This window comes from Drosophila eugracilis, unplaced genomic scaffold (assembly GCF_018153835.1).
Source record: "Drosophila eugracilis isolate 14026-0451.02 unplaced genomic scaffold, ASM1815383v1 contig_408, whole genome shotgun sequence".
In the NCBI taxonomy this organism is placed as follows: Eukaryota; Metazoa; Arthropoda; class Insecta; order Diptera; family Drosophilidae; genus Drosophila; species Drosophila eugracilis.
The window spans coordinates 255,176-279,326 of NW_024573270.1; the positions used below are offsets into that span (position 1 = coordinate 255,176).

Sequence of the window (24,151 nt, forward strand, 5' to 3'; positions counted from 1 at the left end):
GTGCATTTATTTTTGAGGTTTTGACTTTAACAATTAATAATTAAGAATCAATTACTTGTTTCTAAGCCATCATATGAAGTTGAAATATCCGATTACTTTATTAATCGATTAGATTGTTAAATATGATATATTTGAAAAACAACAACGGAAATTGTATTTCTGTTTGTTCAGATTTGGGACAATTAAAATTAAATGTTTTAATATTGTTGTTGTCAATAGTTATAAAAATTTGTGTACCGACAGTTAACGTAGTCAACTGCACTTATAAAAAAAAAGGTGGCATCCCCTATAGGCGCCAGCTGACCCCACAGTGCGTTTTTGTTTTTGTAGTTGTATCTTTTTTCGCGTTTTGTTTATTAATTACTTTTTTTTTTAATTTAAGTGCAGTTAATTGCCTCCGCTAATCGCTAATTGTAAGTAAATAACCGCAAATTGCGAGCTAAAGCAAAGATGCTGCAACTCTGGCCAATTTGTACAATTATAATAACCTTGACATAGAACAGTAGCAAACCCATTATTGAAGAATGCAGCATGAAAAGAAAACACAAAAACCGGTCCAACAATAACAAGCCGATTTTAATTATAATTAATTAAATTTTAAATATAACGGTATTTTGGGTCTACTTGATTTTTGATATATGTATGTATAGATTTTAAAAGGAAATATACTTATTTATATTTTAAAATAACAATTTAATAATTTGTTTAAAAATTAAATATAAAAAGTTTTTTTTAAGCAGATAGACAAACAGCCCTACTACTTATGTTAATAATAGAAAAATAAACCACTTTAAACGGTTAAATTTCTTGATCTTTTTTTTTTTAATGGTAGTATTCCACAATTTTGATTTTGTTTTTCGGTAACCGTTTTTTTTTTTAAATACTCTTATAATCCTTTTATTATATTTCTTTGGTAAATGAAGTTCTTATTTCAAAGATACTTTTTATCTTAAAATTTAAAGACAATTTCCGTTTTTAAATAAATAAATCAGAAAGTCATGGACTTCGCTCAGTTTTCTCTAGATACCAATTTATGAAATGGTAAAAATATACTCAAAATTTTATTAAATTTAAATTTAAAGAGTTAGGCTTATAAATATTTTTGAGAGGAGTCGATATTAGCGAATTTGGATTGTGAAAGGTTGTATTTGCCTTATCAATTGACAGACTAACAAATATGCCTATAAATCTTGAAGCAATTAATTAAAAAACAATTTAAATTTAAAGTTGCGATGGAAATAGAAAAGCCCAGTCACAGGGGCCAACTGAGGTGACAAACGTCTGCCGATAAGGCATCCAAACTTGGGCCACGAGATTCATATTCGGATTCGGACCAAGTCATGGTCCGATTCCCCCGCCCCTTTCGATTCTTAATCCCGGGGTGCAAAGAGCAGTCAAAGATGCGCCATAAATAGCCATTGGAGGTTATATGGCTAGCTGATACTATACCATATCTGTATATATATATACTTTTAGATCCATCCTTTGGGATCCCAGGCATAGTGGCTCGGATGCGATTTATCGCATATTCGTTGCAACTTATCACTGGTCCAGCGGAAGCATAGAAATGCGCTAAAAACGAAATAAGAGAAAATTATTTTCTTAAAAACAATTTAAATAAAATGTTTTAAAGTATTTTTTATCGTCATTCGCCCACATAACACTTGACCACGCCCACTCCTATGCAATTTGCACTGCCATCGAATATATTGCAAAATATACTTAACTTAACTTAACTTAACCCCATACCGAGATCTGTGTTTTTTTAAATCCATATATATTCATGTTGAAAAAGAAACCTTTTTTTGATTTACTATTAATCTATATATTCTAATAAATGTAATTAACTTTAAATACTATTTATCATTTGTATTGTTTGTCATATTATTCATATTTATGAAATAGCCTTTTCTTCTGTGACTAAAAATTGTGGGATTTTGAACATGACTGATCATAATTCAAGAAATCTGACCTTTAGCTTTTGTTGACTGCTTTGGATTAAATGAATTTTGTCAGCGGGTTAATTCGCCTGTTGCCGGCTTGTATTATTGTGTTATCAGGCCGGGCTATCCAGCCCTCCAATTGCCCAGCTTATCAGTAGAAAAAGAGGCGGTCGAACGGTGCGGGGCGTGGCGGGGTATATAAGGTTTTGGCGAGATTGTCTGTCACGCCCGCACCGGCTGGGGTATATAAGATTTCGGGCAGATCGGTTGGAATTCAGTTTGAACGCGTTACTCGACGGAGCCGTGTCCAAGGATTCTTATTCCATTTTGCCATCTTAAGCAAAAAATAAACTTTCTCAAAGGTAGGTCCTGTCTGGAATCCTGTTATTGTATTTTTTTCTGTGCTAAAGTGATTTGAAAAGAAAGATCTAAGTGCTTTTAGACCCTAACTTGAAGTAATACCATTGGTCTATTGGTCTATTCAGAAAAAATCATTCAGAATAATAAAAATCCTTTCAATATATAAACAAATTTACCTTTTTAAAGGTAGAAATGGGAAAACGTTTCTTAGAAGAACTTCTTAGAATGTCCTTCACATAATAAATGATTCCTAAAAAAACTGCTCTATTAAGGAGAGCTAAATATTAAAATTTATTTTCTTTTAAGAATTCTGAACTGTAGGACTTTAAAATATGTTTCTTTAAAACATTTTTGAGTTAACTACAACCCAGTGTGTCATTTCAAAGTGTCCGATAACAGAAGTCCCTGCCACTGAACATCTCTTTAAGGTTTCAACTTGACCAATTCAATAACACCAGCAATAACAACAAAAGTCAATTAACAGCCCCACAACAAACAATGCTAAATGGCAGGCGTAATCAAAGTTAAAAGTTAATCGCAAAGTTGTTGCTTCTTTTGAGTAAGTGAAGGGCATGACGTCACAAGAGCGCAGCTGCATTGCACAGTGAAACAAAAACAAATAACTCAAATAATGAAGAAAATACAAGTAAATTAAGGAAAACAGGTTAATACTAGTCAATAGAACTAGAGCTTGTGAAATATGAAGCTGAAGCTAAACATTGTAAGCTTTTGTATAAAAAGTTACAGTTTATGAAACCTTCAAAGCAATACAAAATTAACAAATTTGTCATGCATACCACTGTGGCATCGTCGGCCTGTGGAAAAAATTGAACTTAAAACATGGAAATGAAAAAATAAATAAATAATCTCTCGTTTTGTGTTCCGCTTGCGATGATGCTGATGATGCCGGTTCTCAGCTAATGTCAGGCCCCTGGTTTCGAGGTAATAAAAGCCTCTCCCGTCGACGGCTTTAGCTTCAGTTTTGATTCGGTACCCCAGAAAGCCAGTTCGCAAGATGTTACTGATCCCAGTGTTTATAGCGTGCCTATTTGGACTAACGGTAGTGGTTCTATAAGTAGGACAAGTGACTCTCAAATCCAATTCAAATCCTTTTGGTCCTTTAAAAAAATAACTCAACTATTTTTAGAATTATAAAAGATATAGTGTTTCACTTATGATCCAAACTGAATCTTAATTCAAAAAAAAAAAATCATCAAAAATCGATATTATCATGGTGTAAACGTATTTCAACGGTGATTTGTTCTGCCATATAATTAATAATATAGTAATTATATCAACCAGTCGAAAATTAAATGCCAAATTTAAGCAATTTTCTGCAATTTTAATTACGAATAATTTTGTAGAATTATAATTCTTAATCTCTATAATCGCTTTGGTTATTTCCATTTTGTTAGCACTTACCATTATTTTTGGGATAGTGTTATGTAAATATAAATTTGTTCCACTAAATTCCATAAAATCGTTTAATCTCTTTTAGATGTCGTACAAGGTTGAGCCACTGCCCGATTCCTACGCCGGCTTGGGAGAGGGTCCTCATTGGGATGTGGCTAGGCAGAGCCTTTACTACGTAGACTTGGAGGCTGGCAGCCTGCTGCGCTACGATTATGCCCAAAACAAGGTCTACAAGACCAAGATCGAGGGCGAGACCCTAGCTGGATTTGTGCTTCCGGTGGAGGGACGTCCTCAAGAGTTCGCCGTCGGCTGTGGACGCCGAGTCGTGATCGTCAACTGGGATGGTGTCTCACCAACCGCCAAGGTGGTTAGAACTCTGTTCGAGGTTCAACCCTTGATGGACAAGAACAGGCTGAACGATGCCAAGGCTGATCCTCGTGGTCGTTTCTTTGGTGGCACCATGCGTTACATTGGCGATGAGTTTGAATTCCGTCACGGCGAGCTGTACCGCTGGGAGGCCGGTGGCCAACCTTCGGTGATCAAGGGCGATGTGGGCATCTCCAATGGACTGGCCTGGGACGAGAAGGCCAAGAAGTTCTACTACATCGATACCACCGACTACGAGGTGAAGTCCTACGACTATAATTTCGACACCGGTGTGGCCACCAATCCTAAGGTGATCTTCAACCTCCGCAAGAACAGTCCCAAGGATCATCTCCTGCCCGATGGTCTGACCATCGATACTGAGGGTAACCTGTACGTGGCCACCTTCAATGGAGCCACCATCTTTAAGGTTAATCCCAAGTAAGTGTGATTATTATAGGCAATCTTTCCGATTTATCTCTAACTTCTATCAAAATTGATCGATTTCAGCACTGGCAAGATCCTCCTGGAGATCAAGTTCCCCACCAAACAAATCACCTCAGCCGCCTTTGGTGGTCCCAACTTGGACATCTTGTACGTGACCACTGCCGCCAAGTTCGATCAGCCCACTCCAGCTGGCACCACTTACAAGGTGACTGGCCTGAATGCCACTGGTTTCCCTGGCGTCAACTTGAAGGTCTAGGATCTGCAATCTCTAAGCTTAGTAGACAGTATAATGTACCAATCGAATCCAAGTGCAATTATATGTTATACTATTTACATTTTTTAAATATTGTCTTTTTCTATCTAAAATCTTTTGGGATTTTTTTTTGCCAGCTAAGTGAACTTTTTCTCTAGGCTAACCTCTATCTAGCAATTTGTCAGCAATTTATGGACAATGCCTGGTCTTATCAGACGCAGACACTGTGTAATCATTCGACCATCTGGTGGTTATTTAGAGGACACAAGGGTCTTATGCTTCTTGATAAATCGGAATGTTCTTATGCTGTTTTTTTATTAATCAGGGTAAAATACACAATCGTTTACTTATCGTCTAGTTTAAAATAAAATGATAGCGGGGGAGTTAAAATCAGTCGGGGGGGCGTTTAGTTCCATGTGGAGATGTAGAAGCGCTTGTGCAATCACTCATCCGACTCGGATCCGGATTCGGAATCGTCATCGTCACTGCCGGCGGATCGATTTAATCGCAACATCTCCTGGAACTCGTGAACACGAATCTTCTCCGGCACAATCTGAAGCAGAAACTCGAGATTCTTGCTCTTGTTAACTAACTGCGAAAGATGCTCGTATTTCAGAGTTTCACCGGTTTGTTGGCGAAATGAGTCCGCATACGCTGAGCCCGCCAAATGCCGGACGAACAGTTCTGTACACTTGGTCATAAGGAAAAGCACCTCGTTGGTAATCAGACCCGTGTCCATAGAACTCTTCATGATAGTGCGCACACGGCTGAGGGGCAGGAAGGTCTCGGCATTGGGCACACGTACGCCCGGTGGCTGCATCTTGGGTTCACCCATTTAGTTTGTTTCCTTTAGGTTTGCTTGGGTTTTAACTGATAAGTAAGTGCTATCGATAATATCAAAGCTTATCGAAAACAAGCCGGTACTAAGGTGCCCGCCCAATACTGAACAAGAAACCTCAGTGCTTGCAGTTGGTCACACAAAACCTTTTTTAATGCGAAACTTTAAAACTTTGTTATCGAATATTTAAAAAATCGCTTTTAGAAATAAATTCTTGTTCTGTAAAACTGAACTATATATAAAAATAAATTGTTATGAAATTTTCTTAACTTAACTACTAAATCTTTTCACGATAAAACTTAGAACAGCTTAGAATAACATTATTATATCATTTTTATACCAAATAATTATTAACACAATGTAAACATATATTTCTTTACTGTTTACCATTGAAAAATTATTCAATTAGAAAGTTACTATTTACCATTGAAATATTATTCAAATTAAAAGTAGATACGTTCTAGCTGTGGTGAATATTTAATCAACGGGTTGCCAGACGCCGTAAATCGATTAAAAACAAATCTATCGCTGCGCGGCATGTGCAACACTGCGTTTCTGCTGCCCCCTTTTGGCTGTTGTTTCGTGTGTTGACCAATAAATTTTTCGCATATTTTTCCAACTCTTCAATAACCGAACCGCAAAAAGCGCCAACACAAACCGTCGTCGGCCATTTAAACGAATATTGATTGAGTTTTTGGCCAAGTTAAGTGCATAAGTCGCAGGAGCAGAAGCAGGATCTCGACCAGATCGCCAGGAAGCGACATTTGCATTGGAGCGGTTCAAGTGAAAGCGAGAGAGCGACAGAGATAGACAGACAAGGACAAGGAAAGCGAGAGAGTGATATAGCAAGAGAAATCCTTTCCAGAAATCGAAAATCCCTGGAAAAGCAGCTACTTCTTAATTTGCTTCGTCTTTGTTTTGTGCAACGTTGTGTAAACAAGCGGTAAAACCTACAGCATCCAAATCCAAGTCAGCATACAGGTCCAAAAGACACATCCACATCAAGAACACTTATATCCACATAGCTTGTGGGTGCACTTTTCCAGTTGGCCAATCTTAACCAGCAATTAAAAATGGCCGCTGCCGCTGCGAGCGCAGTGAATGCAGTGAACGACTGCTTCAGCATTGGATCCACAGTCGTCTGCACGACCTGTTTCAACGACGATGTAGAGGGAGAAGTACTTGCCTTCGATCACAACACAAAGATGCTTATCCTGAGTATCCTTTTGCAAAGAAAGAAAATTACACAAAAACATTAACACCACAAACCTGCCAACCGGGTGAAAGTGGACACTTTCCCTGAGTTTATATAACGTATATAGATCAATTTCACCAATTCATAGTATTTCGACTAATTACTCTTTTATCTTCCTAATTGTTAAATTTGTTATCAATTATCCTTATAACTATCCAAAATTCGATCACCGCCAACTCATATTCATACCAAAACATGATAAAGTTATCTTTTATCCATAGTATTTGTACTTACTCTTATCAATCTCAAGTGCCTCCTTGGTTCTCCGTACATCGAGTATCTCTGCCTTCCCCCTTTTTTTTCTGCCATATAGAATGCCGATCCAAGACCTCAGAGGAGCTAAGTGATATATATGCTTTGAACCTCTCGCTGTGCAGCAACGTTCAGGTGGTCAAGGAGTGCAATGGAAACTTTGACGATCCGCAAAAGCTTAACCTAGAACAGGTAAGATTTAGCCTTCTTGCTCATGAATACTACATTTTCGCACACAACTAACTCTTCTTACACGACACAGGTGAAAATGCGACTGCGGAAAACAGTAGAGCGAAGGCAGGACTACTTGAAGTCCAAGAACGCGGATGTCAGTCCAGAGGCACAGGAGCTTTATAGAGCGATAGCCAAACAATACGGAGTAATACGCTTCTAAATATTACCACTTATACATCCCTTTAACTCGATTTTCTTTGTTTGATAGTACAATGAAGTCTCCTGGCAAGGACTCAACATACAAATACTAAATGAAGTCACCATCTCGCCGCCGTACCAAGTGGACAACGTGGTATCCAGCTCGAACAACGAAACTTCATGCAACTACATTAAGCGCATCGTAAGTTAATGTTACTATCAAAAACTACTCAACCACATAACCAAATGGGTTAAATAATAGTTGAAATTACAAATCCGTTTATCAAGTATCTATAAAGATAAGCAGTGGACAAGAAAACCATGTATAGGTGAAGATTTAGTTAATTTTGAAGCATGTTTCTATAGTATATCTTTAAAACTTAATATATTAGTCATTTTGGGAATTAGATATTGAAGATTTACAGAATATTTTAAACCCTAAATGTAAAAATAGACAACCATTTCTAATTAGACTTTTCTTGAGAACTTTCTAGATTTTTAATGTTTAAAAATTATTCATATAAAAGCTATTTTCAAAAAGCTTTATCGATGACTTTGGACATTTAAAAAAAGCAATAAATATTGCGGTTTAGGTTAAAATAACAAAATAATATTAGGAAACTAATTGTTCCTTTCATGCTGATAAGGACGTGTAGTTGTGGTTAAAATAGTTAGCATCCGTAATATGATCATTTATGACAGTTCTTAAGAGATAATAGCTAATTTCCTACATTTTTATATCTTTAGATCAAACAGTTCTTCAACACACGGCCATCACCGGTTCCAGAAAGCGGAGCTGCGGCTAGCACCTCGTCACCCTCGGTGTCTCCCACGTCCTCATCTCTAGCATCTGGATCGCCGGTTCCCGCAAACTAATAATAAAGAGATAAACAAAACAAAAAAAAAAACACAAACAAAACAACACAAAAACAATAACAAAAAACACAAATGTGCTTCAAAAAGGACATTCCATATGTTTTTATCCTTCAGTGGGTTAAGGGCGAATATTTATAGATAAATTTCTTTGGGGGCTCCAACTCATCAATGTCAGTGGTTCATTTAGATTATATACACATTTAGAAAGAATTTAAATGTGTTTTTGGGTATATAATAGATTGAAAATCAAGTAAATCCTTTAAAAACAATTTAAAAAAGCTGGCTGGCTATAAAGGAGCTAGATTTTTACGTTAACGTTTGGCTTATGAAAGACTAGATGACAGCACTGTTCGCATATAGCGAATTTCGATAACCGATAGTCCGGCCATTGTGAATGGCTGTTTTTGTGGCCAGCTGAAAAAGCCGCATTTTTTAATCTCTTTTTAGTAAGTAAAATAAATAATAAATAACATTCAATTGCTATGGAAGATGTGCAGAAGCACAGCGTGCATACGCTGATATTCCGTTCCCTGAAGCGCACCCACGATTTGTTCGTATCGAACCAGGGAAATTTGCCGGAAATCGACGACGGCCTGTGAGTATTTAGGATTGTGAGCCAAATTCTGGTAACTTATTCCTGCATTTCTCGAGACAGGGAAAAGCTGCGCCGGTCCATCAAGGCTAAGGATAGTTATGGCCTGGTTCTGGATAAGGCAATCAAGATCGGCGAGGCTAGGAAGGCATCTGGTGCCCAGACGCCGGGCGACAAACCACTGGCAATCACAGATGGCACTGCGGACTCCGCTAGTGCAGGAAGCGTTGTTAAGTACAATCCCGGAGGCAGGGCGACAGAGAAGACAGCGCCTCTAGTCACTGGCAATCAAACATCTTTGGTTCGCGCTTCCTTAGCCAATAATGGCGACAACGCCGCCAATGGCACCGCCAGCAATCTACAATTGATACCCAAGAAGGCACCTACCATACCAAAACCCAAGTGGCATGCACCCTGGAAGCTATCTCGCGTCATCTCTGGCCATTTAGGTTGGGTGCGCTGTATCGCAGTGGAGCCGGGCAATGAGTGGTTCGCCACTGGTGCCGGAGATCGGGTGATCAAGATCTGGGACTTGGCCAGCGGTAAACTGAAGCTATCGCTTACCGGCCACGTGAGCACAGTACGCGGGGTGGCCGTTAGTTCAAAACATCCATATCTATTCAGCTGCGGTGAAGATCGGCAAGTCAAGTGCTGGGATCTGGAATACAATAAGGTCATTCGACACTATCACGGTCATTTATCTGCTGTTTACTCCCTGGCTCTGCATCCCACCATAGATGTGCTAGCCACCTCGGGTCGTGACTCGACTGCTCGCATCTGGGACATGAGGACCAAGGCGAATGTGCACACATTGACGGGCCACACGAATACGGTGGCCAGTGTAGTGGCCCAGGCAACGAATCCGCAGATCATTACCGGCTCCCATGATTCGACAGTGCGTCTGTGGGATCTCGCTGCCGGCAAAAGCGTCTGTACGTTGACCAACCATAAGAAGTCTGTACGCAGTATTGTCTTGCATCCGTCGTTGTACATGTTCGCTTCCGCCTCGCCGGACAATATCAAGCAGTGGCGTTGTCCGGAGGGTAACTTTGTACAAAACATCTCCGGTCACACGGCCATTGTCAATTGCATGGCGGCCAACAATGATGGCGTGCTCGTTTCTGGTGGCGACAATGGTACCATGTTCTTCTGGGACTGGCGTACCGGCTATAATTTCCAACGCTTTCAAGCACCAGTCCAACCAGGCTCCATGGACAGCGAAGCGGGTATATTCGCCATGTGCTTCGACCAGTCGGGTACGAGGCTAATCACTGCCGAGGCTGACAAGACTATCAAGGTGTATAAGGAGGACGACGAGGCCAGCGAAGAGTCACATCCGGTTAACTGGCGGCCCGAGCTACTTAAGCGTCGCAAGTTCTAAGAGTCCTAATTAAGTAAGCTAAGTAAGACAAGATTTTTCCAAATGATTTCAGTAAAAGAAACTTTTTTAAACACACTAAAATTGATGGATGATACTTTTATTTGAATCATTAAGAAGAAGATTGCCCCGCTGATTAAAATACATTCATCATAGAGGGGTTAAATACTTTTCAAGGTTCATTAAGAACTGGAACTTCATATCTTTACAAGAAAGATCAAAGCCCACCATTGGCAACACCCAAAAATATTCTGAAAATTATCAATAATGATGCATGAATGGATATTTAATGACACTTTAAAGACAAAGAAATATAAAAACAGCTTCTAAATCAATACAACTAACATAAAGATTCTTTCCATTTTAAAATAATTTCAATTTAAAACAAAACTTTAACGTTCTGCGCCCAAAAAAAAAAAAAAAAAAAAAAGGAAACGAAATTTCATTTAAATTCTTGGTATTTTATTCGTTTTTTGTTTGTTTCTTTTTTGTTGTTTTTGTTTTGTACACATAAATAATTTGAATTATTTGCTGCATAAATAATAATAGCATAGTAATATATTATTAAAATATTTTTTTGTTGTGGGCTCTTCTCATTTGATTGGTTTGTTTTTCGTTTTTTGTTTTTTTTTTTTCAATCGAAACTTGGATCCTTCGCTTTAATTAACAAAAGAAAAAGCACTAAACTGTGTATTATAGTAATTTATTAATTAATATTATGTTGTCTAGTCATTTGCATACATTTTTTATCATTTCATGCTTAAAAATCACAAATAATTGTTTGAAACAAATCTTATATTTTCCATCTTCTTAGCTCTCTGTCTCGTTCTCTTTCGATCTGCTGCTCGATTATATCAACTATATCTCTTTCTTTGTCTCATTTAGCGCAACTTCATGACTCTTTTGTTAATTGTTTTTTGTTTTGTTTAAAGTTATACTTGTTACATAGTTGCATTTTCTTTTGTTGTTTACAGCTCTCGCTCTCTCTCTCTCTCTTTTCGTATATTTATTTATATATATTATGTATCTTTTGTTTGTTTGTTTTATATTTTAGTTTCGGTTCTTCCTTTGCTTTCCTTTAGTTTCGCTTCCTCTTTGTTACATATATGTTTTGTTTTTTGTTTGTTTGTTTTTTTTTTTTTTTTTTTAATGGGCAACTTGCAACGAACGCTTATTTACATTAAGACAAAAAAGTAACTGATTCGCTTCGCTTCGAATTCACTTCTTTCTGCCTGCGATTAAACAATTATCGATTAAGAATATATATATATATTATATCATAGAAAATACACACACACGTAAAAGCCTAAGCCTAAATTGAAGTCACTTGACTTTTGCTTTCAAGCAACAAGTCAGTAGAATTATGGGAGGCGGACTGGACGACGACTCTGGCCAGGATTGTAATCATCAAGCGGAAACGGAAATGTCATCAAGTTAAAAGTTATCAGGAAGATGGCAATGGTGGTGTGCTTTTGGCCAAACATTGCAACGATGCCATCATCGCCGGCGCGTAGAGGGGGTTAATAAATAAGTATAGTTGACTTACAAAAAATAAAGTTTTTATATTTAAAGCAAAAGGGGTAAGTTTTGAGTGCGAGTGTGTGTGTGTGTGTGTGTGTATATATGTGTGTGTTTTAAGGAAGAAGCCTTCAAAATGCGACATCGAGCTGCTTCACTAGTTGCAATTTTGGAGGACTTAGGACGCCAGCCAGCCATTACATTCCATTCCTTGCCATCGTTCCATTTGACAATACTTAATTCATTAACCCCCCCTCCCCAAAAACAAAAAAAAAAAAAACCGACTTGCTCCTTTGCTTTTACCCTGGCTTCTGCTCCTACTGCTGCTCCAGCTCCAGCTCCTTTATCCAGTTTATAGACTGCTCCAAAAACCCTTTAGTTGTATATCTTGATGGCCTTCTCGGAAAAGTTAAGAGAGCTGCGCTTGCGGGATTTGTTGATGTGATCCAAACCAAAGAAGGGTAACTGGCCGGAAGTCCACGAACGATACACCTCCAGGTCAACGGGCGTATTGTCGTTGACATCCGTATTGGGGCCCATGGTGACTACAGCGAATTTGTAATTCTCCCACTCCTTGTCCGTCACATTGAGACGCCGTTGGATGCGTTGCTTTAGGGCACCATACGGTTCGCCGTGGCGCGCTTTGGTTAGGAAGGGTACGCCAAACGAATTGTACAGCTCCTTGCTATAATGGGCCACTGGGATGAGGAACTCGTTCTCTGCCAGCTGCATCTCCTCCGCCGGCACCTCCTCGATGCGATAAGTCTTTTGAGCGCTCTGTGTGGTCGTGAGCGATTCGTTGCTCTTCATAAGCGTATCCAGCGGTATATCATCCTTGCAGATTGCCACGATTTTATGGTTGCTCACCTTCATTAGACGCAGCTTGCGGCGGCTATTTTCCGCAAACGTGATCTTCTTCGCGGCCTCCTCCAGCAGACCTTTCACAGTATCGTTCTTGTTCGGGTACAGGACCAGCTCCTTTTCATCCTTGAGATCGCTGCTCACCCAGACGCATTTGAATTGCTTCTTGTTATCCAGCTCATGGATGCTAAGGGATAGGCGCTGGTAGAAAATTCGCTTCGGTGTACTTTTATTGGTGTAGGATACCAGGTCCTTGATGGTGCCCTGCAAAATAAGGAATGGTATGTTGTAGTCAAAAATTGAAACTAAAATTCTACCTCTTTTTTTAAATTTTGCAAAACCGGTTTAAATTTTGGTTAAGTTTTTGTTATGGACTCAAACTGGTTTAGAATGGAAAGTAACCAAGTGAATTTATTAATTAAATGGCAAATTTTAACTTAAAATCTTTTTGGACTCCTGCTCTAGTCTTGTATAGTCGTAGATTTCCCCTCGACTCACCTTAAATGTGTAGGGCACAGCATTGCCCGCCGTCTCCTTGTAGTTGTTAATACACATAAAGAACTGCAGCTTCTGGGGATCGGTGTTCAAGCGTTCGGCCACCGCATTGGTAAGCTGCTCGTAGTTGTAGCGATTGGACAGCTCCAGCGTAAAGTCCGGCTCATTAGGGTTGCATTTGTCGCTGAATATGATCTCGATGCGGTAGACCAGATCAAGGAAGTAATCCTCTACCGTAGCCAGGTCCAGCTTGGCGTCCACGCACTCGCGCTCGAAAATAAGTATGTGTCCCTGCAGATTGTCCTGTGGTATGAATAGCACGCTCTCAATGGGCTCGTTTAGATTGGCCAGCTTTTTATCAGCGTACTCGTCATAAATAGTCAGCTCAGTGTCCGGTTCAAAGCCCAGTTTCTGATTGACCTCCGGTACCAGTTCAATTAACCGGCGGCTATGTGGCTGCTGAGTGCAACCAATGTAGTTCAGCCGCTTGTTTCGCGGATCATAGTACTTAAGGAACAGTAGGACTTCCGTTTTTGGATTAAAGGACGGCAGGGGACCAAGATTGTGGGGACAGGCCAGTTCCAGCCAAATAACCCAAGGTTTCTGTGACGTCGGGATCTGTTCGATAGTGCGTGACGCCTCCGCTTCGAAGTCAAAGTGTAAGAACTTCTGCGTCTGAGCGGTGCACATGTTCCAGATCCGCATGCGTTCGCGCGACACGCCGAAACCCTTGACAAACATATCAACCAGCTCGTCGACTGTCTGATTCTGCTTGATCCTAAAGATCCGCGGATGGGCCTTTTCCAGATCAAAGAGACGACGCTTATGCTGATCCTCGAAAGACTCCTCAAGGATCACGTGCACCGACACATAGAGATTGGCCTCGCTGCGCTCCTTACGGCGCGCCATCTCGATACGTTTCTCTAAATCGAGTCGTTCCACCAGATCACTGGAGATCTCGCTCTCTGGTATATCGCTGAGGACACGTTCCAGCTCCGATTCGCGGATGTACACCAACATATAGGCGTTGCTGCATTTGGCATGGAATGAGATCTCGTCATCCATGCCGCCATAGTTCTGTTCGATTGCCTCCTGCTTGCGGCAACTGGAGACCACATCATCATCGAACTTAAACCAGCGTCCATCAGCCTTTGGATTGATGAAGACCACATAGTGACCACCGTGATTATCGCCAGAGTGAACCAGCACTGCGTGCAGGACGTAGTCCGCTGGGGTCTTCTCGCTTTCGGCCAGATAGTTATCCAGGTTAATCTTCTCATAGAACTCGAAGCGATCGTTGTACTTAATCGAGCTATCTGTGATTGGATCATACTGGAAGCGCATCAAGTGCAGATGCAAAACGGGCGGGAATGAAGTGAAAATAACACCCTTACTGGCCTCCTAATAAAGCGGAATTTATATTTTTGTAAGAATTAATTGATTTCACAAAGATATAATTCAAATAAAAGTTAATTACCTGTAGACCGTGTACACCAGCATCGTATTTGTTGTCGCCCTCAAGTGTCTCGGAGGCAACGTAATCTTGGAAGGACTCGTAGATGTTCTTCTTGTCCTTGATATTCAGCTGAATGTCGTAGAATGTTTCGTAGCGTGTGCTGTTGTAGTCGACGTTCTTGCATTTGATGTATGATGACATTTTGCCCTCAAAAAGACCCGGTATGGTACCCTCCAGGGTGGTGCCCTTCATCTTTGATTCCAGCTTATCAAGCAGAACGCGAAGGAATTCCTGAACATCGTGTTGCATGAACGAATCAAGTGTCTCCCAGCCAAAGGATTTGGTAAGCTTCTTGGTACCCACGGGACGGTCACCAAATTGCAGTTCGTGGAACACCCGCTGCAGAGATAATCCCACCGATTTGGTACTATCATCAGCCTCTGTGGGTATGCGGTAAACAGACAATCTCAATGAGTTGGTAAAATACAATGTCTGCAGCAGAGAGTTCATATAGCAGGTTGCTCCCTGATTCTTAAGACCAACATAGCCGGTGTGCTTCTTGGAGTCCCACAAAACACCATGTGGTGCATCCGCTATAACGTGAACCTCCAGAGTTATGCTATTGTTGTGGACATAGCTCTTCTCGGCATCCTGCAGCTCTAGCCAGGTGATAAAGTTCGAGTACCCATAGTCGTTCTCTTTCGAGTAGAACAAATGCTTAATGCGGGCTCTGGTGAAGGGCGGTGCATCCGGCTTGTGGCATTTTAAACGCAGTTCAGCAATGGCGTTGCACGACCAATTGGGTGAATCATTTTCACCGTTGCACTGAAGGAAGAAGCCCAGCGCTCGATCATTGGGTATGACCATGATCTTCCATGGTAACATGCGTACATAAACTGGAGGCGATAGTCTCTGCGATTTAAGTTGACCCACATTCTCGACGGTATAGGAAAATGTGGTCTCCGAACGGAATTGATCCTCCTTAGAATCATCGTCTATGCCCATGGCCTCGGCGTCGGGGGCAAATGATGTGGAGCTACTGTCTGCCAAAAGCTGTTGTGGAGGCACATTGCCATTCTCGCTGGGCAATTGGGTAACTGCACCCACGGCGTGCAATTGTGGCTGGATAAGATTCTTGAATTTGGGCAATTGAGGTGGCGAATTCTGTTGTGTCTGTTGTTGTTGTTGCTGCTGCTGGAGGTCGCTGGTGAGGATCTCGACCTCTTGAGTGTCCTGGGTGTCCATTGCTTCAATAGACTGGTCTGTTTCTATTTCCATTTTAGTCGGCACTTGAATGGTGCTGAATTCGGCAGCTCCTCCGTGGAGGATCGGTATAGGATCGGATCGGTGGTGGTGGTTGGTGGTGATGTCGGTTATTGGGTATCGTTTGGAGGATGAGGACTCACTGGATTTTGTTAACTGGATCACTGGATTGCTCGGTCACCCTTCCAGCCGCTATGCGGCGTTTCCTCTCTATCTCTCTCTCTCTCTCTTTCTTTCGATCAATTTCGTATAGCTGTGTAGAAAACAAATCTGTAAAAAAAAAAAAAGAATAATAAAATTAACAAATCTAAACAGCAAACTCATACGCATGTGATAAACATACATACACACATGCATAAATAATGTGCAGGCATTTTCTTGCACAATGACTGGATGAAAAGTTTTTTTTTTTTATTTGTTGTTGTTTTATGCAATTTGTTGCGGCCAGCGGCAGAAGAAGCAGCAGTAGCAGCTTTAAATGCGTCGCCGCTTCTTCCCACACGCACAAGCACATGCACTTTTTTTTTTTCGTCCATACATACATGTATACATTTTTTTTTTTTTTGGATAAAGCTTACCTTACTTATCCGTGTGCTTGCTGTCATCAGTAAATAAAAATAAATGTATTTTTCGGACCGCTCGCTCTCCGAAAACTCCCGATTTACAAAAAACAAATGAGGGTGGTGCTGGGTGGAGGATATTGTGGGCGATGGGCGGCAAGGTTGGATCACACGGAGTATATGTAACAAACCGAAAATCGAACACCGTACCGAAACCGAAACTCTTTTGCGAAAAAATTGTGTTCTTTTCGTATTTTTTTCGCCGTATGCGTGTGTTCGCTTGCTTTCTTTCCGTTTCTTAAGTGTACGAAATTACAAATACACTTGCATAGGTGTGTGTGCGTTTTTTCTATGGCTGTGTGTGTGTTTTGTGGTGTGCGTTGCACGTCGCTTTTTTTTGGGTAGCCTAGCAAATCAAGTAACGCCGAAACACAAATTTTGTCTCAAGTGTTAAATAGTTTGAATTTTAAAAACAAACAGCTCCGATGTATTTCACACGGCACTGCATCGCATCGACAAGGTATCAATTAATATTTTCGCACACACACATACACATGCAGCGCGCAGCTCGTGCAGCTGTCAAAAACGAAACGATAGCGGCAGCACATGTTATCGGCGCCAGCAACGCTGCGTCACGTTATCGATAGTATATGCGGGCGTCGGTAATAAGCTAAATATAGCTAGATTTTGGCTAGGTTAGCCATTTTTCCAGTAAGCGCGCCTCTTTCAAACATTTTGGCTATGGTCACACTATCTTCTTAACTGTTTTGGATCAAAAGTTGTATTTTTTTTAAATGTATTTAACGGGAAAAGTTGATAAATTTTCGTCGTGTTATTTAAAGTCAGAATAAAATAAGAAATATGTAAAGGGACGATCTCGTTCAACGATCTCGGCAACGTTTTATTTAAAAGTGTTTTTTATCTTTTAAGAAATGATACATGTATGCCCTGTTGGGCTTTTAACACCATTTGGGCCTGCAGCTTGAGAGGAGCTTGATCTGGACTCAGTTTTAAATCGAATTCCATAACAAGACGAGCGGTCAACAGCTTCATTAGGAGCAGGGAGTACCGTCTTCCTATGCAGACATGTGGCCCACCGGAAAATGGAATATAGCTAAAGGTAGGTGGGGCAGTGTCTTCACCCTCCAACCAGCGTTCCGGCTTGAAGGTATAAGGATCTGGATAGTATAGCTTATCGTGCGCCAGACCGTACATATTGATCCACAATGTAACGCCGGCACAATAGGTACGTCCACCAATCTCCGTTGAACGCGTTGTCTGTCGTCCAGTGGTTGGCACAATGGTATACAGCCGCAGTACCTCCTTGACCAGAGCTTCCAGATAGGGCAGTTCATTAAGGGCATCCAAGTCAGAGAATCTATCCACCGTTAGCTCCTGCAGCTCCTTCCGAAGGCGGGTTTGTGCTTCTGGATATTTGGCCAATGCATAAATTACAAACGACATGGATGCCGTCGTGGTATCCACTCCCTGAAATTAACTAATTCTATTTATATTCAAAAAAAAATGTAATTCACAATCCACCGACGCACCGCAAAGACAAACGTATTGACTTCGTCACGAATTTCCTTCCTACTCAGTGGTTGACCCTCAAACCTGGCCAATAGGAGTGTATCCAGAAGATTGTTGGCTTTTCCTGGAGTCTCCGCCTTCTTCTCCAGCTCATTGGCGCGCTGCTCGATCACCGACTCCATAAGGGTGTGAATCACCTGGAGTTGCTCGTTAAGATCTTGCCAAAGTTGAGTGCGTTGAAAGATCCAATCAGATGCCAGAAGCGGATTAATCATGCGTTTAAATAGGAATTTACTGCTGAGATGGAATGCATTGATGATGGGTGAGTGATCCTCAAGCTGTGTGTCCAATTGGGCACCCATTGAGGTGTCTGCAATAAGAAAGGCAATGCCAATTGAAACTTTTCTCAAATTGTGATTACAGTTTTCGAACTCACCCACAATGGCATCTAGCAGGCAGGCAAATAGTGGATCGGTGACCTCCAGAAAGTCTCCTTTTGTGGCTGCAAGACGGTTAACCAAGCGATCCACATGTCCAGCTATATTGGGAGCAAAACTGCGCAACAATTGCGGCTGAAAGGCGGGAGTTAACAGTCGACGCTGCCTGGTCCAATGAGCCCCATGACTGATGAGCAGTCCGTTTCCTATTAGCGGTTCCAACTGAAGAAAGGTCTCCGCCTTCCGGAGCGTTGGATCATGAAGAGCCTGTCGCGTCTCCTCCGCCGTATGAAGAAATACCCAAAGCTGAGGACCCAACCAGAGGCGATAAGTGCTACCAAAACGATCTCGCAGCTCTGTGAAAACGAGAAAGATAACTAAAGACAGGTGGGTGATAAATGATTTGATCTACTGCTTAAACTACTCACATTCTGGTTTTAGTTTACCCACCATTTGGGCGTTGCCCAGTAGTGGAAATGCCCAAGGACCAGGCAGACTAGTTCCCAAACGCAGGAGTGACCATTTGCGGATCAGAATCCATATGGCAAAAGTGATCAAAAGCAGCGGCCAGAGCGCCATATCGCTTAGAAAATTGAATAGAAGTGTTCTTCTTCAGCGCTTCGATCGGACTGAATCGTTAGCTAAATTAAACCTGATTGGCAGCTAATCTGTAGAGGGTTTGTATATCGTTAACCCTCTAAAAAGTACAATATAATATAAGGTTTTAGATGTAGCTGTTATTATATTATTATAAATATTACCATGGAAATTTGGGTAATGAAATTGATACTTAAATGTTTTCAGTACTTCAAATGGTATTTGCCTAATAATTAGAAAGCCTTCTTTGCTATAAATTTTTGTAATAATCAAATTAGTTGGTAAAAGTATAAAAATTCAAGTGAATATAACTTAAAATTAAAAAAGAACTCAATTAAATTTATAGAACCCTAATTATTATAGTTTATAGCAGTATTTCTATGATAGATATATATTCATATATCAATATATCTCATACCTAATCAAATAATACATATTAGTTTTAGTACCTAACAACCCATTTTGCCTTATAAGGGTTACAATTACTTGTTCCACTAACAGATCAACGAACTGTTAACGCTAACAGAGGCCTGGTTAGATAAGATTATCGGATTTCATTCAGACATACTACAGTATATTATATATATATATGCACTTGCTTTATTGTGCCGCTGGTTTATGCGGATTATTGAACGCTAACGATCAGACTTTTTTTCCACCGATCTACCAGCTATATCTAATCTGCAAACAAAATGCAGTCGTTTGAACTTTGATTTCGTCAATTAAGATGCAATATCGCCAAGTAGCAGAGGAATATTCCATTTCATTTGATCTTTTGTAGATAATTCAGAACCTTTCTTTATAACTTTTAAGTATTTAACAAGTTTTGAGGGGTTGCGCCTAAGATTATTAATTAGTTGATGTATTAATATTTACATTTTTTGTTTTATATTATATCTGAATTACTTTAAACAATGTTTAAAGCATAATTAGTTTAGAAAAATGTGAGAAAAGTCTTATAATCTTAACCTGCACTCATTTTTAGGGTCAAAACGAATCGCTGATGAAGAGGATTAACAGCACCTGACCTATTATGCTTCCCACTGTCCCCCACTGGGCAATTAATAATACCATTTTGTCATATAGAGACAGCGGTGTGTTGCCAATAATTGTGTGTCGTACATTTTGGCAGTTGTCAACCGTTGGCCCAACCGAGCGGTTCGTTTTAGCTGAGTTTAAGCCACCTTTATCAGAGACACTTAGCCACGTCCAAGGAGAAAATATCCAAAGCAGCGTTAGAAACAAAAACAAAAAAGACAAGCGAGCTGCCTACAAAGCACCACATTAGGCCATAAAAAGCGGAATCGATAGCGTTTGTGGTGATGCACCTCAGCGTGGCCCTTTGGGCATGTGGCGCCCTTCTCGCGGTGCTACTCACCTGGCAGCAGCGCAAATGCTGGCGGCTAATCTGGCAGTTGAACGGATGGCGTGGAGTTGTCCAGCAGCCAGTCTTATGGTTTCTACTTTGTATCAATCTGCATCCAAACAGTGAGAATCCTAAACAAAAAAAAAAAAAGGAAAAGAAAAATATTTAAAACTTTAACAATTTGCAGGCATTTTGGAGAAGGTTACCCAGTATCGAGTGTACTTTCAGCGTCCGATTGCCATAATTTTGGGTACCCGAGTACTTGTTTATATCGATGATCCTGCCGGCATGGAGTGTGTTCTTAATGCCCCTGAGTGTCTGGATAAGACCTTCCTGCAAAATGGCTTCTTTGCTCGTCGCGGATTGTTACATGCTAGAGGTAAGACCCAAAAAAAACAAAGAAACAAATTTTTAATTACGAAAATCTAATTAAAGGACAGCAATGGAAATTGCGTAGAAAACAACTTAACCCAGCTTTTAGTCATAATATTGTGGCCAGTTTCTTTGATGTCTTCAACTCGGTGGGCAACCAAATCATCGAACAGTTTCTATCGCAGTCAAATCTTCATGGAAAGAACGTCAAGTTTACGGATGCTGAGGACTTGTTGAGTAGAGCTGTCTTGGAGGTTTCCTGTTGTAAGTATTATAAAGGGTTTTATAGAGAATACTTTTTATTTTGAACAGTTTTTAAGAATAAAATCTATACTTATAGATATAACAACTATAAAACTGCTTAAAAATTATGATCAGAAAGTAATTAAATTACTAAATATGTTGTAAAATGATCGAAATGCCAGCCATGGACATACAAACGATCATCAACGATTGCAGTTGACCGCCATCTGTAGTTTCCGTTGCGAAATAAATAATAATAATAATAGATAATTGCATTCACTTCCCTTCGAGGGGCGACACGTTCCCTCCGTTTCCATGCGCCTCACGTATGCGGAACCCCGCCAACCATCCTCAAATATATCCAAACCCGATCCCCGTTGAATTCCATCCACAAATAGAAATCAAAATATTGACATTAAATTATGAGAGTTTGATCGGAAAGGTAGTTTGTTGATCAGATGGAGAGTGATATATATAGAAAAGGAATGTTTGTATTTAAAGATTAACTTAACATTTATATTATTTAAACGATTTATGCTTAACTTTTTTTACTTACAGTAACCATTATGGGCACTCCAACCAATTTCACCCAAATCGATGATGCGCACATTGCCCACAGTTACAAGCGGTGAGTGGAGATACCTGTTTCCTCCTTCTTAATGATCCACAACTCAATCCCCTTATCCAATTCCAAAACAGACTTCTGGAAATCTCAGCCATTCGTGTGGTAAAACCATGGCTACAGATTCGTCTCTTGCATCGTTTTTTGGCCCCGGAACTTTACGAGGAGTCCAGAAAATGTACAAAGTTGTTGGCGGATTTTGTAGGCGAAATTGTAAGAACAAAGCATCGCAACTGGAGGCTAAGAGACGCAGTTAGTGGTGAAAAGAATGGCGAGGAGTCCTCATCCGGCTGGCAGAGACGCATCTTCATTGAACAGATCTTCCAGCTGGCCGCCAACGGGGAGATGACCCTCGAGGAGATCATGCACGAGGCACAGTCCATGGTTCTGGTGGTAAGTTTGTAGGAAATGTAAAACGATTTTCAAATAAGCATTTAAATTTATTTATTACATATAAATATCGATATTTATGATATTATTAATAGATTAAGCGGTTATATAGTCAAAAAAAAAAGAAGCGTATTCAGATCGGTTGGTCGGTTTCAAGTTGAAAGGGTTTGTCCTATTTAGCCCCTGCGACGGGAACGCTTTTCACTCTTGTCGTCATTGTCCCTGTGCCTCTTGGTTATCGTTTTCCTGTTGGGCCTGTTGACAACATGTTTCCAATGGGTAATGTGTTCCACTTTCTTGGTGGCCTCCGTGGTTGTAGAGGTCGTGGAAGCCTCAGTGGTTGTTGTTGTGGTTGCTGTTGCATTCGTGCTGCTATAGGCCACAGCCAAAAGGCAGGAAAGGATCAACAAGCCAAAGAATCGCATCTTGTAGTGGTGGAATGGAATACTCAGATCGTAGAACTGTGCCTTTGACAAAGTTTCAATCGCGTTTATATAGGCCCAAAAAAAAGTGTCTAATCCAGGCAACAGCATCCATTATTGACGTTGTTTGCCAAAAGCAAATATCAATCCATAGAGACGCCTAACGCCATTGTTTATATTTAATTTCTCTGTTTAGATCGACTCACGGTTAGAATCTATGTTTGTTAGCAACCCGCGTACTATATAATTGGCACTATTTGCCAAAACCCCAATCGTCAAAAGTCTAAAGACAATAACACATATTGCAGTGCAGATGTTGTTTGTGTTTACTTTGTGATTGGTTAAAGGTACTCGTATTATGTAGAACAATGAACACGTGCAAAGACTTAAAGAAACTTTCCTAAGAACCCACTTAGAGATTTACAAAAACAGATCTAGAAACTTTTCTATAGAACAAAACTAGGTCAATAGAAAACTTTAAATCTAATTTTAGTTCCATAGAAAACTTATAACTTAATATTTTATTTAACCATTCTAGTCCTTCGAAACGGTGTCCAATAGCATTATGCTGGCTCTTCTCTGCCTGGCCACTAACAAGGGCGACTGCCAGCAGCGATTGCTGGCGGAGATCAGATCCTTAGTGCCTGACAGCGGTCATGTGGGATTGGAGCAGCTGCAGCAGTTGCGATATTTGGACGCCTTTGTTAGTGAATCATTGCGTCTTTTGGCCACCGTTCCAATGAATCTGCGTCATGTCAGTCGAGATTTTCAATTGTCAAGCAGGGAAAAGGAGACCATTGTGCCACAGAACAGCATCATAGTGCTGGACACTTTCAATATGCAACGCGACGAGCGTTGGTGGGGCGCCAATGCTAAAGAGTTTGAGCCACAAAGGTTCCTGGATCATGACCAGGAGCCGAAGGGTCAGTCTAATGCAGGAGCTGGTGAGCCAAGAAGGCAACGGGATCGTCGACACTCCTATAGCTTTCTGCCCTTTTCCAATGGACTGCGATCGTGTATTGGTAAAAGAACAGAATCTGATTATAATATTAATGTTAAATATTTTTTATTTATAAATATAGGTCGCCGCTATGGACTGTTTATTATGAAGGTGTTTCTGGTCAAGTTGATCTCGAACTTTAATTTCCAGAGCGACTTTGAGCTGGAGCAGCTGCAGTTCGTGGAGAACATATCGCTGAAGTTTAGAAACGCCGACGACATCTTCTTGACAGTTCAGCCACACAAACAGTCCAAGGAGTAGACTTAATAGATGTCCTTTAATCAAATACTTTTTTTATTACATGTTTTTTTTGTATATTTTATTTTAGATATCAGGTAATATTTAAATACTTGTTACTCGAGTCTTGTTTCCATGTACCTTAGCGGAGCATCAATAAAAAGATTTTTAATTTAATGTAAGTTACTCGAAGTTTTGGTAATCTTTTTGAGATATTTACAAAGATCTCTATAATGTTTAAAGAACTTTACTAGTAACTAAAAACTAATTCTGATATTTGCTCATAAATTTGATCACTTTAGTGTTTTATCTTTTAACTTTCTTATAAACAAATTTAAGCTGCTTATAAAATATTTCAACTAACTTAAGTTAACATTTTACAATGTAACTTAACATTTTACAATGTAACTTAAATTATTACATATATGTAAAAGAGTTAA

The 24,151-nt window shown here is 40.2% G+C and overlaps 7 protein-coding genes across 10 annotated transcripts; 4 read left to right on the forward strand and 3 right to left on the reverse strand.

Moving 5' to 3' along the window:
- The first annotated feature begins 296 nt into the window (after positions 1-296).
- On the forward strand, positions 297-4,870 carry LOC108103867 (regucalcin). Of its 3 annotated transcripts, none has more exons than XM_017209582.2 (3): positions 297-413; positions 3,802-4,520; positions 4,590-4,870. In XM_017209582.2, exons 2-3 carry the CDS (start codon positions 3,802-3,804, stop codon positions 4,780-4,782), a joined length of 912 nt encoding a protein of 303 aa, XP_017065071.1. In that variant the 5' UTR covers positions 297-413; the 3' UTR covers positions 4,783-4,870. The 3 variants fall into 3 exon arrangements, with proteins under 3 accessions (XP_017065071.1, XP_017065070.1, XP_017065069.1); XM_017209581.1 differs by lacking the exon at positions 297-413 and adding an exon at positions 2,201-2,305; XM_017209580.1 differs by lacking the exon at positions 297-413 and adding an exon at positions 3,285-3,363.
- A 207-nt stretch (positions 4,871-5,077) lies between these two features.
- Positions 5,078-5,706, reverse strand: LOC108103869 (chromatin accessibility complex 16kD protein). The gene has a single exon (XM_017209585.1). It carries the CDS (start codon positions 5,612-5,614, stop codon positions 5,222-5,224), a length of 393 nt encoding a protein of 130 aa, XP_017065074.1. The 5' UTR covers positions 5,615-5,706; the 3' UTR covers positions 5,078-5,221.
- A 449-nt stretch (positions 5,707-6,155) lies between these two features.
- On the forward strand, positions 6,156-8,461 carry LOC108103868 (LSM12 homolog A). Its single transcript, XM_017209583.2, has 5 exons — positions 6,156-6,835; positions 7,186-7,316; positions 7,387-7,503; positions 7,567-7,698; positions 8,244-8,461. The coding sequence occupies exons 1-5, from the start codon at positions 6,691-6,693 to the stop codon at positions 8,370-8,372; spliced, it is 654 nt and encodes a 217-aa protein (XP_017065072.1). The 5' UTR covers positions 6,156-6,690; the 3' UTR covers positions 8,373-8,461.
- Positions 8,462-8,746: 285 nt separating this feature from the next.
- LOC108103864 (pleiotropic regulator 1) lies at positions 8,747-10,420 on the forward strand. The gene is made up of 2 exons (XM_017209576.2): positions 8,747-8,967; positions 9,028-10,420. Exons 1-2 carry the CDS (start codon positions 8,855-8,857, stop codon positions 10,343-10,345), a joined length of 1,431 nt encoding a protein of 476 aa, XP_017065065.1. The 5' UTR covers positions 8,747-8,854; the 3' UTR covers positions 10,346-10,420.
- Positions 10,421-10,881: 461 nt separating this feature from the next.
- On the reverse strand, positions 10,882-17,087 carry LOC108103909 (ubiquitin carboxyl-terminal hydrolase 7). Of its 2 annotated transcripts, XR_001772271.2 has the most exons (5): positions 16,514-17,087; positions 14,694-16,205; positions 13,220-14,617; positions 12,164-12,985; positions 10,882-11,574 (listed from the first exon to the last, which is right to left on the reverse strand). XR_001772271.2 is itself a non-coding variant. In XM_017209657.2 (4 exons), the coding sequence occupies exons 2-4, from the start codon at positions 15,948-15,950 to the stop codon at positions 12,236-12,238; spliced, it is 3,405 nt and encodes a 1,134-aa protein (XP_017065146.1). In that variant the 5' UTR covers positions 15,951-16,205; positions 16,514-17,087; the 3' UTR covers positions 11,637-12,235. The 2 variants fall into 2 exon arrangements, 1 of the variants encoding a protein (XP_017065146.1); XM_017209657.2 differs by lacking the exon at positions 10,882-11,574 and having other exon boundaries at positions 11,637-12,985.
- Positions 17,088-17,359: 272 nt separating this feature from the next.
- On the reverse strand, positions 17,360-19,166 carry LOC108103801 (probable cytochrome P450 311a1). The gene is made up of 4 exons (XM_017209482.1): positions 18,891-19,166; positions 18,462-18,839; positions 18,046-18,395; positions 17,360-17,983 (listed from the first exon to the last, which is right to left on the reverse strand). The coding sequence occupies exons 1-4, from the start codon at positions 19,039-19,041 to the stop codon at positions 17,414-17,416; spliced, it is 1,449 nt and encodes a 482-aa protein (XP_017064971.1). The 5' UTR covers positions 19,042-19,166; the 3' UTR covers positions 17,360-17,413.
- Positions 19,167-19,707: 541 nt separating this feature from the next.
- Positions 19,708-23,892, forward strand: LOC108103802 (probable cytochrome P450 318a1). The gene is made up of 7 exons (XM_017209483.2): positions 19,708-20,547; positions 20,613-20,804; positions 20,861-21,061; positions 21,599-21,668; positions 21,740-22,055; positions 23,013-23,496; positions 23,557-23,892. The coding sequence occupies exons 1-7, from the start codon at positions 20,382-20,384 to the stop codon at positions 23,733-23,735; spliced, it is 1,608 nt and encodes a 535-aa protein (XP_017064972.1). The 5' UTR covers positions 19,708-20,381; the 3' UTR covers positions 23,736-23,892.
- The last annotated feature ends 259 nt before the right edge of the window (positions 23,893-24,151 follow it).